This window comes from Lissotriton vulgaris, chromosome 12 (assembly GCF_964263255.1).
Source record: "Lissotriton vulgaris chromosome 12, aLisVul1.2, whole genome shotgun sequence".
NCBI lineage: Eukaryota > Metazoa > Chordata > Amphibia > Caudata > Salamandridae > Lissotriton > Lissotriton vulgaris.
This window is the reverse complement of record NC_141700.1, coordinates 493559405-493575236: the sequence shown is the minus strand read 5'-3', so window position 1 is coordinate 493575236 and position 15832 is coordinate 493559405. Positions and strand designations below refer to the sequence as shown.

Sequence of the window (15832 nt, the reverse complement as noted above, 5' to 3'; positions counted from 1 at the left end):
GTCCGGATTCTGTTGGAGATCAGAGTCCTTTGATCACCTCTCCCAGATGGCCGCCCCATCCAAGTAGTGACGCATCAGTCACTACTGTGTGATGTGGTTGGGCAAGGGAGAGGGGTCTACCTCTGACTCAATCGCGGTTGGCCAGCCACCACTGCAGATCCTGTGAAGTTCCCTCCGAGATCTGGATCATGTCGGAGAGATTACCCTGATGCTGCGCCCACTGGAACTTCAGGTCCCACTGGAGAGCCCCCATTTGGCATGTGTCACTAGAAGGATGCAGGAGGCCATGAGGCCCAGCAGCCTCAGAGTCAGCTTCACCAAAATCCAGAATAGAGTCTGAAACATTTGCATCATAACCTGAATATCCTGGAATTGCCGCTCGGGAGGATAGGCCCAAAACTGCACCGTGTCCAGAATAGTTCCAATGAAAGGGGGCGTCAGAGGGAGTCAGGTGTGACTTCAGCACGTTGATAGTAAACCCAACAAAAGCAGGTGATTCGCCGTAGTCTAGAGGTGGTAGAGGACAGTCTAGGGCAAGCTCACCTTCAACAGCCAGTCGTTGAGATAGGGGAAGATGGCACACCTAATCTGCACAGATGAGCTGCGACCACCAGGGCCGGACTGCGAACCAAAACACGGGCCCTGGCAAAGTGCTCGGCCAAGCCCCCCCCCGCACCCCACTGCCCCCCCCTCCCCCGCGGTCCCCCCTGCCTCCCCTCTGGAGGTTGGGGGTGCGACTGAGCTCTTTGCCGGGGCAGGTTATCAGCCAATTCAGTTACAGGGCCGATTTTTCAGCAATGCCGCAAAAACGGCCCTGTAACAAAAACGGCCCCCAGGGTCCCAAAACCGGCCCCCACCCTTGCGGCCCGGTGCCCACAACGGCCAGTCCGTCCCTGGCGACCACCACCATCACCTTGTTGAACACTCGAGGGTCGCTGGTAAGGCCAACGGGGAGCACTGTGAATTAAAAGTGCTCATGGTCTAACAAACTGCAGGTAGGGCCCATGGGCATGCAGGATGGGAATGTGAAAATAGGCATCCTGCAAGAACAACGCCACCATCCAGTCTCTGGGGTCAAGGACAGACAAGACCTGAGCCAGAGTGAGCATTTTTAACTTTTCCTTTTTGAGGAAGTAGTTGAGGGCTTGCAGATCTAGAACAGGACGAAGGCTAGTTTCGAAGGGGAGGGAGTAGCCCTTTCGGACTATGTAAAGAACCCACCTGTCCAATGTAATGCTTTGCCAGTGGTGAAGGTGATGGCTGATCTCGCCGCCAACCAACCGCTCATGATCCAGAAGGGCCGGACTAGAAATGTTTAGAGGCTGCACGGCGAGGAGTGGACGGACTCGACCGCTGGCCGCACAACCCACAGGGGTCGAAAGGAGCTGCACCCAAGTGCTGCGTATAGGTTGCTGAGCTTGTGCAGTCTTGTGGCTGGGATATGGCTGGCGCGGCTGGAAGCCACTGCCATGGCCACAAATGGGGCGAAAAGCAGACAGGGCATGGGTGGTCACAGAGGCCTAAGGACTTGGCCGTAGCCCACGTGCCCTTAAAGCGCTCAAGAGCCATGGCTGCCTGGTTTCCGAAGTGACAGGTTCCCTCAGAGGGCATATCCATAAGGAAAGCCTGGACATCCCCAGAAAAGCCGAAAGTTCTCAGCTAGGCATGGCATCAATCAGCCACCGTCTATAACATTGCTCGGCCCAGTGAGTCAGTGGTGTCAAGCCCACAACGAATGGTGAACTTTGCCACACCTCTCCTGTAGGAAGCTGGCTCTGTATATACTATACCAAAGTAAGGTATAGTGTGCAGAGTCCAGTGGATCCCCAAAGACTTTACAAAGGCTAAAGTAGATAATACCTTACTCTCTTTTGCGGTAGTGTGTTTGAAATGTTAGGCTTATCAGAGGGCTGTATTAAACATTTGTTGAACACACTCAGGCAAGAAATGATAACACAAACTCAAAGACTAAATCCAATACCAATTGTTTTGTATAAAAGTATTACTTTGCTACTTTTATTTTAGACCACTCACATTGTCGAGCAATTTTTATTCAGGGCGAGCTATTTCTAGGCACTAAAGGGTGAGCTGAAAATCCTCTAACTTCAGTCACAGAGCAAAAAGTAAATGCAGAAAGACAAGCTGACTTTTGACCTCTCTGGAGCAAATGTGATAAGATAAGATGTAAATACATCTTTATTGCTCAAAAAGTGAAAGAGCAATAAAAATGCATTAATATCTTATCTTGTCACATTTGCTAGCTTTCAGAGACAGAGGTCAAAAGTCAGTTTGTCTTCCTACATTTAATTTTCTTTCTGTGACTGAAGTAAGAGGATTTTGTAAAGTGAACTGTGTGAGAATTGAACTCTGCAAAACATGTGAAATGAAAGGCTGTAGGATGTCAGGCTTTTTTAACACAACACTGAAATAGACAAGTGAACTGTTCAAACATTTCAAATATATTTCACTAGTTATGAAGACTCATTTTTGTAATTCTGTGGGAAAAATATATTTTTATAGGATCAAAACAAATTAGAACACTTTGCTTGGTGATTTGCAAATGTTAAATATTTTTGCTGAAACACGATTTCCAAACATTGTTTATGAGCTATTATCCGTACAACTACATGTTATTGGGAAACTTTTGTGGTCATTCAATGGAAAGTGCACTATCACATCATCCTTTGGTAATAGCTTTATGAAAAGTGAGTTTTTAAACATGAACTGGGAATTATCACTGCTCCTGCCCAGATGGTAAAGCTATTAGTGAATTAGGAGCCAAGCCAGGGATCATGTGTACCATATATATGGGCTTGATTCTTGTTATACATGGAGAAAAACATTTAGTCTAGTAAATAAATAGAGTTTTTTGTACAGTAGAAATAGTGAACTTGCATATTTGAAGGTGATTTCTCATATGATAAGAAAAATAAAGAAAAAGGTGGCTCCATAAGACAAAATATTTGTCCAGGGTCACACAATTGTAGACCAGTTCATGGGTAAAGTACATTGTAGTTGGGTCGAGTAGATTATTAATGTTAATAGACCTGCTGGTAAAGTAACATTTTTATGACTGAGCCCTGCAAGAGAACTCAGATGCAGGTAAGTACCAGTTTAAAATAGCAATACTTTTCAGGTACAGTAGGAATGTATTTAAAAAGGCAATTAGAATACCTTACAGTGATACTGAAAATACTTTGCGGTGTCAATCAACAGGAGCAGTAACTTAGCAATGTAAAAGATAGACACTTATTGCAAATATCAAGAAATACAATGCAATCCTATGGGAGGTAAACTGTTATGGACATTTACAGGTAAGTTATCTGACTTAAACATCCAGTCTTCGGGATTTTAGACCAACACTGGACAAGGCCTAAATCAATGTAGATATACTGTACCACCAGCAGCTCTGGAGCAGCCAGGTGCAAAGGTCACTGAGCCCAATGTTAGTCAATGGAGACTGGGGGCACCTCAAGAGGTGCTGGTTGCAGGTAGATACCCACAGTTTGAGGCACAGGCCTTGGGGGTTTAAGCAAGCCCCTGGAGGGGCTACAAGGCAGCACCAAACTTACACCACCAGTGGCATTGGGGGTGGCTGGGTGCAAATCAGCATAAGGCCACCAATGCAAGTGGATGGGCAATCTCAGTCGCACAAAGAGGCTGAAGGCTCAGACCAGGAGGCTGGACGAAGGTGACCAACAGCTGGGCAGGTAAGTAGAGGTGATGGTGGATGCCTGGGCACATTTGGCTGCGCAACCCAAAGTTGGGGGCTGAGGATGCAGGGGTGCCTTTAGATGCCATAACTTCTTTACCAGGGCCAGTCACGGTCAGGGGAGCCCTTCAAAATGAGACTGTAGACATCTTTGTGTATTCCAGGAGAGGTCAGTCACTGATGGTTTCGAGGTCAGGATCGCTTTAGACAAGTCACTGAACATGTGGGCCACTCAGACTCAGGCTGTGGGCGTGGGGTGCAGAGTAGGCAGGAGTCGCGGTTCCAGTTAAACCCGGAAGCCTTGGAGTTGGTTTCTTGTGGACAGAGCTGCTGTACTTGGGAGATATGATCTTTGTTGAAGTGAAGGCAATCTTCCTCTGGTTTCTAGAAGTCGCTGGCTGCAGGGCAGGTGTTGTCTTCTTGCAGTGTCTTTTAAGCAAGAAACAGGCTGTTAGGGCTGGGGCCAAGTCAGTAGTCCTCTTCAGACTTTGCTGCTCGGCGTCTTCTTCCTCCTTCTTAGGTCACAAAAATCTGAGGATCAAGGTTCAGGGGTGCCCCTAAATACTGAATTGAGGGGCACTACAGGCACTGGCAGGTAGTAGCCAATGGGCTACTTACCTTCAGAGTGACTATACTCTTTGCCTGTCCCATCCCTTTGGGAAGGGGGCATCCCCGAATCCTATTGGCTAAAATCCTTCCATCTAACATGGAGGATTTTCTACGTAGGGGGTCACTTCAGCTCGGGACACCTTAGGGATGGTCCTGGCTGAGAGGGTGCACACCTCTCTTGCCTACTAATGTTCCCACCAACCCTGCCGCCAAAAGTGGGGCTTGGTCAGGGGGTGGTGAGCATCTCCACTAACTGGAAAGGCCTTTGAGGCTCACCGCCCTAAATGCTGTTCCTGCTTGGGGGTAGGTCAGAAGTACCTCCACTGCAAGGAGGCTTTGTTCCTGACCCACGAGAGCACAAGAACCCCCACCTCAGGGGGTCAGAAACAAGTTGGAGTGTGGCAGGCTGGTTTAGACCAGTCAGCTGTATACTAGGGATCTGGTTGCTTTTCAGGAAGCATCTCTAAGATGCCCTCTGAGTGCATTTTGTAATAAATCCAGCACTGGCATCAGTGTGGGTTTATTATGCTGAGAAGTTTGATACCAAACTTCTTAACATTCAGTAAAGACATCATGGAGCTGTGGAGTTCGTAATGACAACCTCCCAGCCCATGTACTCAATATGGCTTTACTGCACTTACAATGTCTAAAAATGGACACTAAAGCGGTACATTGCTTGTGCAGCTATGCCCTCACCTGTGGTATAGTGAACCCTGCCTTAGGACTGTGAGGCCTGCTACAAGGCCCTTGGTACCACTTACAAGGGACGTATATGTGGGCCAGAGGTATGCAAATTGTGGATACAAAGGTACGGTATTTGGGAAAGAACACAGGCACTGAGAACCTGATTAGCAGTGACCCGGAACCCATTCAAAGTGCAACAGAAATCAGTCAAAAAGGTGAAGTAGCCATGCAAAAAGGGGAACGTTCCTACATCTCCTGTTTGAGGCTGCTTGGGAGAGAATAGGCCAGTCCTGCTCTGGGACCTGTGGCAGCACTTTGCAACCTCCCACAACGAGTGGGCATAAAGGCCCAACAGGCATGCAGTGTACTCTGACTGCAATGCAAAGCAGGCAGAAGAAAATGTCCTGCCCTAACTGTTCAGCCTCTTGGATTCCCTGTCCGGGGGTGCGGAAGGGAACATGACTTGAGAGGTAGAGGCTTGGACCACCAAGCTCTTGGAGGTAGGGTGGTTGGTTAGGAATTTTGGGTCGCCTGGTGCAGGGCAATGGTGTTGGACGATTGCCCTACTCACAGGAGCCCCTGTGCTAGGTTTGGACCAGTTTCCCAGAATGACATTAGTCAAGGCCACATTGAAAGGCTGGAGGTGTTCCGTGGAGGAGACACCCGGCTGCAGGACCTCTGTCAAGATGTTTGTCTTGACTTCCACCAAAGGGAGCTGTAGGTCCAGGACATGAGCTGCCTTTCTCACTACCATAGCATATGAAGCTTCCTCCTCTGTAGCCATAGTAGGAGGAGAAAGCAGGCCAGAATCTGAAGAAGTATTCAGCCCACTGGCCTCACCCAATTGCTCATACCAGTCAATTTTGTGCTCAGGCTGGTCTTGTAAAGGGTGAAGCAACCCCTCCTAGTATTTTTGAAGTGCTTGGAAGGGATCTAAGCCCTTCAAAATAAGGCTAAGGAACCACTAATCCAAGGGTGCCGTTGGTGCCAGAATCTGCGTTGGTAGATGCCGATCCGGCTCCGGGTTGTCAAGGTTAAGAATGGAGCTGGTGCCGCCGGGAGAATCAGCATGGGGGGGCAGTGCCAGGGAAGGTTACAGTGTCACACCCAGCGCTGGTCCAGATCAATCAAGGATTCACTGGGGGCACCTGCGCCCGAGCCGCCATTGTGGATACCGATGGAGCCCCCTCTGCATCTCCGGGGCTCGAAGGCACACCGGGAGGGTAAGGTCGCAAAAATATAAGGCACATGGCATCACAGAATTCTTTAAGCTGGGAGGGGGGCGCTCAGATTCCTGGAAAGGCAGGGAAGCACAGAACCAACCTAGGCACACGTTCTGCATAACAAGGCCTAGTGCATCAAGACTCTTCCATTACATAAGCCAACGGATGGGGAGAAGTTGAAGCACGATTTGACTTTTTGTGTTTCTTACCTGACCAACCCGATGGGTTCATTGTTGCTTGAAGCCTCAGACTAAGTGTGTGAGAGAGGGACTCTTCAATAGCATGATGTATATTAGCACTAGACAGGATAAAATGTGGGTGTGGGGGGCTGGTGTCCCAACATGGCTGGATGCCTACTCCAAACCTGCGACTGATTAGTTTGTGACTCGCATAATACGGGTGAGAAAGAAGGTGCTTCAACTTTGTGGGGGTGCACTGCTTTTTCTCTGGACTGGACTACCAGTCTGAGGAGCAAAAATGTCCTGAGTGGATGGGTTGAACTACCACCCAAGGGGTATATCCACATACTAAGCACTACAAATGAGGCTGGCTGTTGGAAGGAATAACACCAGAATATCTGGTTACAACAGAAGATAAGGAGACAGAAGCGAAACAGTGAAGTCATAAAAGTCTTTTAAAAAGAAAATTAATAACTGATGCAGTCAGAAGGGACCCTCATGGGAGGGGGGGGGGATGCACAAGAACAGATCTGCTGTAACAACAAGAAGGAAATGGAGAAAGTTTATAAGCTCGAAGAAGGCTTTGTGAGATGGGAATGTCTGAGGCACCCGGCCTGTCAGTGAGGAATACCAAAATGCAAATAGATACACATCTAATAAAACAGGTAGAAAACTCCCGGACAACCAGTGACATGCTCTATTAAAAGTCATATACACACGCACAGGTAAATGCTCCTAGTGTCATCTATTATTGCTCTTAAATATACGGACATAACTCCTTGTCAAAGTGCGACCCACCAGGCTTCATGCGGTGGCATCCCCTTAACCCAACTTGATCAGTCAAGCATTATGCTACGAGCTTGACCAGGCTTATCCTCCACAAGCTGGTTGAAAAGTCTAGAAAAAACATGGCTGAATCCCTAGCAGTACTATGGCTCAATGCCAAGAAGGAATTTTGATTCTAGAGGGTGGGACTTCCTTTGGTTAGTGCTCAAAATGTTAGAATTTGGACTGAAGTTCATCAGCGATTAGGCTGAATGGAGTAATAACACACAGCTTTCAACAAAGGGAAACTAGGCATGTGCCCCTGTCTCCATTGGGCTTCTCCCTAGTGATGGTCCCTAACTAGCTGGGTTGGACTTGACACTAGGTATTGAAGGCTTTCGATGGGGTAAGAAGGATGAAAACATATCGCTTTATGCAGCCGATATCCACCTATATGTTGAAAATTCCCGGAAATCCAAGCCCAGGCTATTGACCATGTTACTGCAATTTGGAGACTACTCAGGATACCGATGAACTCCTACAAATCCACTGTTGTAACTTTGATGTCGCAGTCTGGCTTATCTAAGATTGAGAAAAGATTAATTTTGGTACTTGGGGTAACAGATCGATAAGAGTAAAACTGAATATTATAAACTGAATGTTAGTCTGTTCCTCAACAAACTCAGCGTTGAAGTTAAAAACTAGCATAAATTGTCCTGCTCTGTTGGGGAAAGCTAAACTCTTCAAAATTCTTTCACTTTCACAATTCTCAACATGCTGCAAAATATTAATTTTTATATACCTTTTTAAGGGTCTGTAAGATAAACCTTGAACTCTCTGGGACGGTGGAACACAGCACACGGTGCTGAAGGTCCTGTGCAAAACTGGTTGCAGGATATCCTACCTTTCCTAACATGCAAAATTATTATTGAGAATCAGTGGTCAATGACTGGGCCTGTGCTGCAGCCGAAGAGCCATCATTTGAACTGGATGGACTAGCCATGGGTTGGAAGATATACACTATCTATGCAAAAGTGGAACGTCGGGATAGTTAACAAAGGCTATGAGAGTGATGATCAAGTCCTGCAGAATGGCCTCAGCAGCAACAGGCTGTGTTATCTAGGCTGTGTGTGTGAGGGGGTGCTGTGGGTTGGGTGGGTGATAAGGCTATGGGTTGGGAGTGAGGGGGTTGGGATGTAGGTTGGGAGTTGGGATGTAGGTTGGGAGGGTGGGGGTTGGGATGTAGGTTGGCAGGGTAGGGGTTGGGATGTCGGTTGGCAGGGTGGGGGTTGGGCAGCAGGTTGGGAGGAGGGTGTGGGGCTGTGAATAGGAGCTAAGGTGGGCTGTGAATGGGAGCTAAGGTGGACTGTGGCAGGGTAAGGTGAGCTGTGATGGCTTCTGTGGGTTGGTGTTCTGGGTGGGGTGGCAAGGAATTCTTTTTTTTGACAAGAACAAACAGGTTTGGCTGAGCAACTGTTAGGAGATCTTGAAAGATTGCTGGGGTTCCGGGACTAAAACATTTTAGGGATCTCCTGCTCTGGGAGATATAATGGGAATGGAGGGTTTCAAAACATGCACCTAAATGCAGGAAGAGTTTGAACTACTGCCTAGGAACACATTAAGCACTTCCAGCTCAAAAAGGCAATGGGATTGCCAGCTACATGGTCCTCAAAGTGGAGCTGAGTAAGAAGCAGTATTGGGGATATACAGAACAATTACTAAACGCAACTGATTCTTTATTTGGGTTTAGGAATCAACTGGAGACGGAACTTGGGGTACTTAAGAATGTGGATGGAGATGAAGCACTGACAAACAAGGGCTGTGACAATACAGCAATATGATAACTCATACAGTGTAAATTACTCTATAGTTTAACAAGTTTAATACCAAGTTTATTTCTAAAGTGCCTAGTTAATTAAAATTGTTGCACCTTTAATCAATAAAAACAATGATGAAATTTAGAACATACAGAACTACTGGGATTTAAATACATAACTTCACAATTGTTAACATAAAAAGAAAGAAAAAAGTCATAAAATGCTATTCAAAATGCAGCATGTTTTTAATAGCAAATAAAACTAGAGCTTGACTGTGCAAAGTATATTGAAGAGACAGTGCTTCGCCGTAGGCATGGCTGTGCAAGGGTTTTTTATTTCCTTAAGGAATATGCAAGAAAGGATTAACTCTTTTTGTCAGGTTGTAGTAAAGACATTGTCATGAAGGAATATCAGATGAGAACGAGAGATCAATGGGAAAGTGCTCAAGTGCTTGCCTACTTGGCTGCATGACCTCTCAGCGAGACCCGGCTGTAGTTCCATTGTGCCGTTCATATCACCTGATGTTAACGGACACGCCTAGGTCGTAGGTAACAGGGCAGGGCTGCCTGGCCTGGCATTAAATGTTGCCTGGAGGGGTTTGAGATCTTATGCTCAAGTTTGTCCAGGTATTTCACAAGCCTGCAGCTGAGTTGAATGTCCTTCCTGTTGAAACCGGCTACAGTTGCAGGCCTGCATCGACAAAGCCCTTTCTGGTTCCAAATGAGCTGAAGGATTGTTTTCTGATCTTCCACATTACCTTTGCAAATGCATATCTGGTGAACCCATGTCTAAGGGGCTAGTCCACAAAGCGGTCATGTGCCTGTCATGTTTATATGCTTCAATGGGTGGAGATGAAGATCGAACGTTAAGTATTCCATACGTAATTTCATGAAAGCAGTTTTAAGTTGAGGTTTAATACCAATACCCAAGTATAACTGGGGTGCTAACTCATTGTAGAATGACAGTGAAACCAGGCATGGTGACTTGTCAAATACCTCTTTGTCTGCTAGAAGTGACCGTGCCTTGACGCTTTTGTTAACTGCCACTTTAGTTTGGTGGTAAGAGCTAAAGGATTCCCATTGGTCTGTAAGACCTAGCAATGCTAAGGAACTATCTAAATAGAGCTGGTTAAGTAGTGGGTCCTCCCGTTCATTTCTACCCAAAGGAGGGAGCTGAGCGTGCCTACAGTTGCTGCCTTAAGTTAATGCAGAGCTTGATAAATGTACCCTTCCACACCATTGATTGTCTAACTAGTCCAAACTCAAGGCTTAACTGGGCAGCTGATGTATAAACTGATAGAGAAAACAGCAAATTTGAAGAGCCTAGTGAGAACTTTCTTCAGGTAGGCCCTATTCCTCCTTCTTAGGATTTCACTACCATATACAATGATGGGGATCAGTTAAGCCTGGATTATCTTTAGCATGGGTAATTAGGTCAAGGAACCTGTGGCTGCTTTGATGCGTTTAAATGCAGATGTAAGTGAGAGAGATTTCTGCTGTATCTGATCCAAGTGTGGCTTAAAAGTCCCATTGCTGTCCAGGAGGATTCCCAGGGATTCCTGCACATATTACACTTTGTTGGCACCCAAGTACCACTGATATAAGCACCACTGTGGCCTTCTGAAAGAGACGGTTTTGTATTTTTTCAGGTTGATGATCAAGGTGTTGCAGTTGGAGACTGCTTACATAAAATGGGTTTAATCCCTAGAGGAGAATACCACAAATGTGGCATGGAGGATTACATAAGAATGGGTTTATCTGGAACTGTTCTCAAATGGTTCACTTCCTTTCTTCACAACAGGTCGCAGAAATTCAAGAGCAAGAACGTGATGTCCTCGCCAATACCTGTAACGCTAGGCGTCCCCCAAGGATCCTCTCTATCCCCAACCTTGTTCAACCTAGTCATGGAACCTCTCACCACCCTGCTACAAGCATCCAATGTACACTTTCACATGTACGCCGATGACACCCAACTTTACCTCAAATTACAATCCCCCAATGACATCCTGCTCCTGAACTCATCAGATGCACCCAATCCTGGCTTGCAGATAATCACCTCAAACTCAATGCCCTGAAAACAGAGTTCCTTCTGATCTCACCTCCAGCGAAGATATCCACCACTCAAATCTGGCTTAAAACCTAACCGCACTCAATGTCCAACCCACCATCGTGGACTCAGCAAAATCCTTAGGCATAACACTTGACACCAATCTCAACATGCAGCAACATATCAGCAAGGCAACAAAGGGAGCGAACTTCCAGATCAATATTCTGAGGAAACTTAAACCCTACCTCCCAGCCAAAGACTTCCAAACCGCAGTACAAGCACTAGTCATCCCACGAATTAAATACGGCAGCACCGCCCTCTGCGGACTCCCCCTAACTACAACCGCACCACTAAGAGCTTCCCAAAATGCTGCAGCGAGACTCATCACTGGGTCAAAAAAGCACTCCCACATTACCCCTGACTTGAAATCCCTGAATTGGCTGCCTTTTGAAGCCAGAATACATCTGAAAATCGCCTACATGACACACAAGGCGGTACACCTAAACTCACCCGGCTACCTCGCTCAGAAATTGACAATCTCTGGGGGAATTAGAAACACGAGAGGTTCAAACAATCTTCTGCTGAAACCTCGAAGATTCCGGAAGGAAAAAACATACAAGCGCTCCTTCTCAGGAATGGCGCCTAGGATTTGGAACTCACTCCCTCCCGAAACCAGGCGTATATCTTCCTTTACACTCTTTAAAAGAGAAGTAAAAGCTATCCTCATGGCTAAATACACTTGAACTATTATCTCGAACTCTGTTAACACCCTGCACCGATCTGTATCACATGTTTGACCCCTTTACTTATTTGTATGAGTTGTCTTATTACGCACATGAACTATTATCTTGAACTCTGTTAACACCCTGCACCGATCTGTATCACATGTTTGACCCCTCTACTTATTTGTATGAGTTGTCTTATTACGCACATGATTGGCTTTGCAGCCACATATTTGTACTGTGTGATTTATTGATCTATTTGTTTTGACTATGTTCCTTCATGTACCCTCTATGTAAAGCGCTCTGATATCTGCGAAGATCTTGTTCGCGCTATATAAAACTTTGAAAATAAAATAAATAAATAAATAAATCATCACAATCTAGGCCTACTGAAAGACACAGTCTACAGAGAAGTTGCAACACTCTGGTCGTTTCAATACTCATGACCCCACAGTATGTGATATTTGAGATATGAAGTGACAGACCTATTCAGACAGAGGAAAAACATACATGAATATCCAGGAAACGCTCATGCTGCTAATGAAAGCAACAAAGTTGTTCTGTAAAATATAAAAAACGCAAGTAGACTCGGTTATACCTCACCCACACTGCAAATATAAAATGTCCTTGAAAAGATCTACATAAGATCCTCACCGACTTCTGCAATCCAGAATGCACTGCCAAAGAGATACTACAGTCATGAACTTTGAGATGCCTTCTCTAACCTCAAACAAAATAATCAACACGCAGCCTACTAAGAACAGGAGCAAATGAAAAGATGCAACAGACAACAGTGACTAATCTTATTTAAACAAGCATTGGACAGTCAATTCACTGAGCTATTCAAGGTAAGCATAACATCTGGCTATCCATCAGACCACTGCCCCAGAGCGAGCCTTTAAAAATGTCCTACGGAGTATAAGTCAAACTTAGTTTAAGAGAACTATCTGCACTTGGGTCAGCATTCTGAGTTCTACCCAGGAAGACTGACAACTGCTTATATATCCACTTCAGTGATCTGAAATTGACAGTGGACAATAAGGGTGTGGGCAGTATTAATGCTCTTGGACCAATCTTAGACCCACCAGTGGCTTTTGATACCATTCACCATTTGACTCCAGTACTAAGGCTACAAATCTTCAGTGTATGAAGAAGTAACTTAAACAACATGTCCCCCTACCTCAAAGAAAGTTAAAGTATTCACATCAATGATATCACCTCCTCTTCAGTGAGTCATTCATGCCCATCAGTGGCATCAAACGAAGTTACGGAATCTCAGAGTGATCATGGACACCAAACTAACCCTAGTTCTACACATAAATGAAGTCACAAAAAGTGTTTTCTATCCTATGCAAACTCTGTATTACATCTTCCCACATTTAGGATAAGAGGAAGCCCAGACATAATTACCCTCATGTCGTCATAGGCAGAATTCAGAAATTGCTTTCGCCCAGGAGAATCCCTCTATGTAATTTACATATCGTAAAGGATTCAAAATAAAATAGCATGAACATGCTTTTCGAGGGTCAGAAGATCTATACAAATGCAATTAAAATGCTATAAAGGTTACATGGCAAATGTTCACATCAAAGGGGAAAGCAATGGCAATGTCGAAACCTAATGAGTTCCAAAGTCATATCTATGTAACAACCTAAACTTCAAGACAATGCCCCACAATTCAGTCATAAATAAGGCGGCAGCACATTATCAAGCAACAAACACCAATAGGAATAGGCAACGTATACACAAAGAGTAAGCAAAGGTAGAGAGGAGGAAAAAATTGGAAAATCAAAAAGGTCAGGGAAAAGAATAAGGGCATGTAGTTAAAGGAGAGAGGACAATCTTGCATGGCATGACCACTGAAGGGTCAAAAGTTCAACCAGACAGGCTATTGCCATGCCACACTCAGACTTAACATGGGTGGGTGCAAAACACAAATGATACACTGGTGGCACAGCATCTGCATGCCCAAACATGCAGTACCCTTTAGGATGGGCAAAGGAAGAGTCACCAGTCCACTGCCCCAGGCATGAGAAGCAGGCCACCAAAAATAGGGAAAAAACAAATAAGGAAAATCCTTTAAGGGCACTAATATAAGCACCTACTTTCAAATAAAATCAGCTAAGACAAAAAGTGAAGGTGCTCATTCTATTGCTTTAGCGGACCCCTGGAATTAAAAGGAGATGACGCTGGTAGCAACAGAGGGGAGAATGTGCACTAAATACTTGGAATGCATTTTATGCACACTGCTCAGTTTGCTCCATGGATAACTCTACTTGTTTTTCGCAGACATCCCTCAAAGCTAGATTTACAGAAAAGGACTCTAACCTAGGACACAGGTTCTTGTATCAATGTGGTAATCTGTAAGCAAACATTAATTAGTGTCACTCCGCGGTTTAAGAACAGAACTGTATGAAAGCTTCACTGCACACTTTGGAACAACCACCACATTCACATGGTGTGGCAGACAACTAAGCCTTTCGAATATGAAAGCAGATGAACTGCTCAACTTCCAGATGGATAGCTTTAGCAATGATAGCGGGCTTTTTGAGTTCACTGGAGTTTCGAATGAAGATAATTGAAGGGCGTGAGCAGTACGGTTCGAAAAAGAGGATAAAGAATGATCATTCTGTTCGGAAACGGGCAAAAAAAATGATCTCTGGAAAACCTCAACTGGCCACTAAGGTCAGGACATCAGTCCATTTAAAAGACCACAAATTAAAATGCAACCTTCCGGAAAAGTGACAAGAGTTATTTTCGAGTCCTCGTTTTAAAAATGCGAACATTGCATAACATAAATGCAGCAGGATTAGTTTACCTTATACAGTGTGTTCCGAATGATTTCAATATTCATTTCATCAAGGTCCTGCTCGGATATACAGTCCTGGAAAAATGCAGCTGGAAATAAAATAGGGCAGACATGTTAAGGGGAACAGGAGCGCAAATAAACTGATGGAAAATTATGCTAGCAAAATGTTACATCTGTAAAAATAAATTAGGAGACTAGGATTATACATGTTCATATAAACTTGCATTATTAAGCTATCCAAATTTGTGTAACACACTCCTAGCGTTGGTACGGCTTCAAAGCACTCACAGCTGTCCAGAGCTAATGGTTATGCAACAGTTCTTGGCTTTCTTCATGAGCAGTGTATAGCTTATAGCATATTGTAGTGTTTGACCTGTTAAATCTTTTTTAACGTGTAGCATATCAAAGACTGCACTGTAACTGCTAGAGGGCTGTTTCGTTTGTAACTGTGTAACCCTGCTATGTCAGAGTTCACAATTTTAAAAAACGGTTCTTCACTCCACAAGAGCGACAGCTGCCCATTACCACGTGGTTTGTGATTGGAACAACTGGCAGAGAAGCAGTCAGTGCATGTAGGTGTCCTATATTTTTTTAATGAGTTGTTCTCGATCGGACCATTGTCTGTGTTTTAGTAGTTAGCCTTTATGTTGTTATCTAGAATGGTTCTTGTTGTACTTTGTGTGTGCATGTTGCAAATCATTTAATTCTGGGGTTGATTATTATTTGTTCAAGTTGTCACCTTCTGCAATATGCAGATTAGTATACAATGTTCTCTATATGTCCCCAGAAGAGGGAGACAATCCCAAACAGCCTAAAGGTATATAATAAAGTGCAGGTCTAAGCTGAGTAAGAGGCACAATGTAACTAACACTTGAACAAATAAAGAGAACATACATTTTGAGCAAGGCATCTAAAATTCTCCTGGAACCGTCTAAAGAGGGCATGGACATGTCACGCATTTCATAGAACCATGACGTTCCATGTCATTTTGAATATCAAATTTCTATCTTTTGTCACATTTGTATGGTTAGAAATTGAACTTTTATTTTAAACTCGTTGATTGGTTTTTTAATTATGCACCAGGAATGCACCTCTGCTCTCATGGGATGGTTGGGAAACTTTTACAATTAATTGTGATTTGCCAATAGTTGTTCACCGATCAATATTAGACAACCGAATATTCTTGGTTGTAGTAATGAGTTTGTAGGAAGAAGAGCAGCATGCTGTTATGTAACAGAAGTCTGAAAAACAAGGGTCATTCATAGA

At 44.7% G+C, this 15832-nt stretch overlaps 1 protein-coding gene across 1 annotated transcript in view; it reads right to left on the bottom strand.

Annotated features, from left to right (window-relative positions):
- Positions 1 to 15832, bottom strand: part of ATP6V0D1 (ATPase H+ transporting V0 subunit d1) — a 368906-nt gene that overhangs the window by 195564 nt on the left and 157510 nt on the right. The window contains exon 4 of the mRNA XM_086945246.1: positions 14576 to 14655. Coding sequence (XP_086801372.1) covers positions 14576 to 14655 — 80 coding nt within the window. The remainder of the gene's footprint in view (positions 1 to 14575; positions 14656 to 15832) is intronic.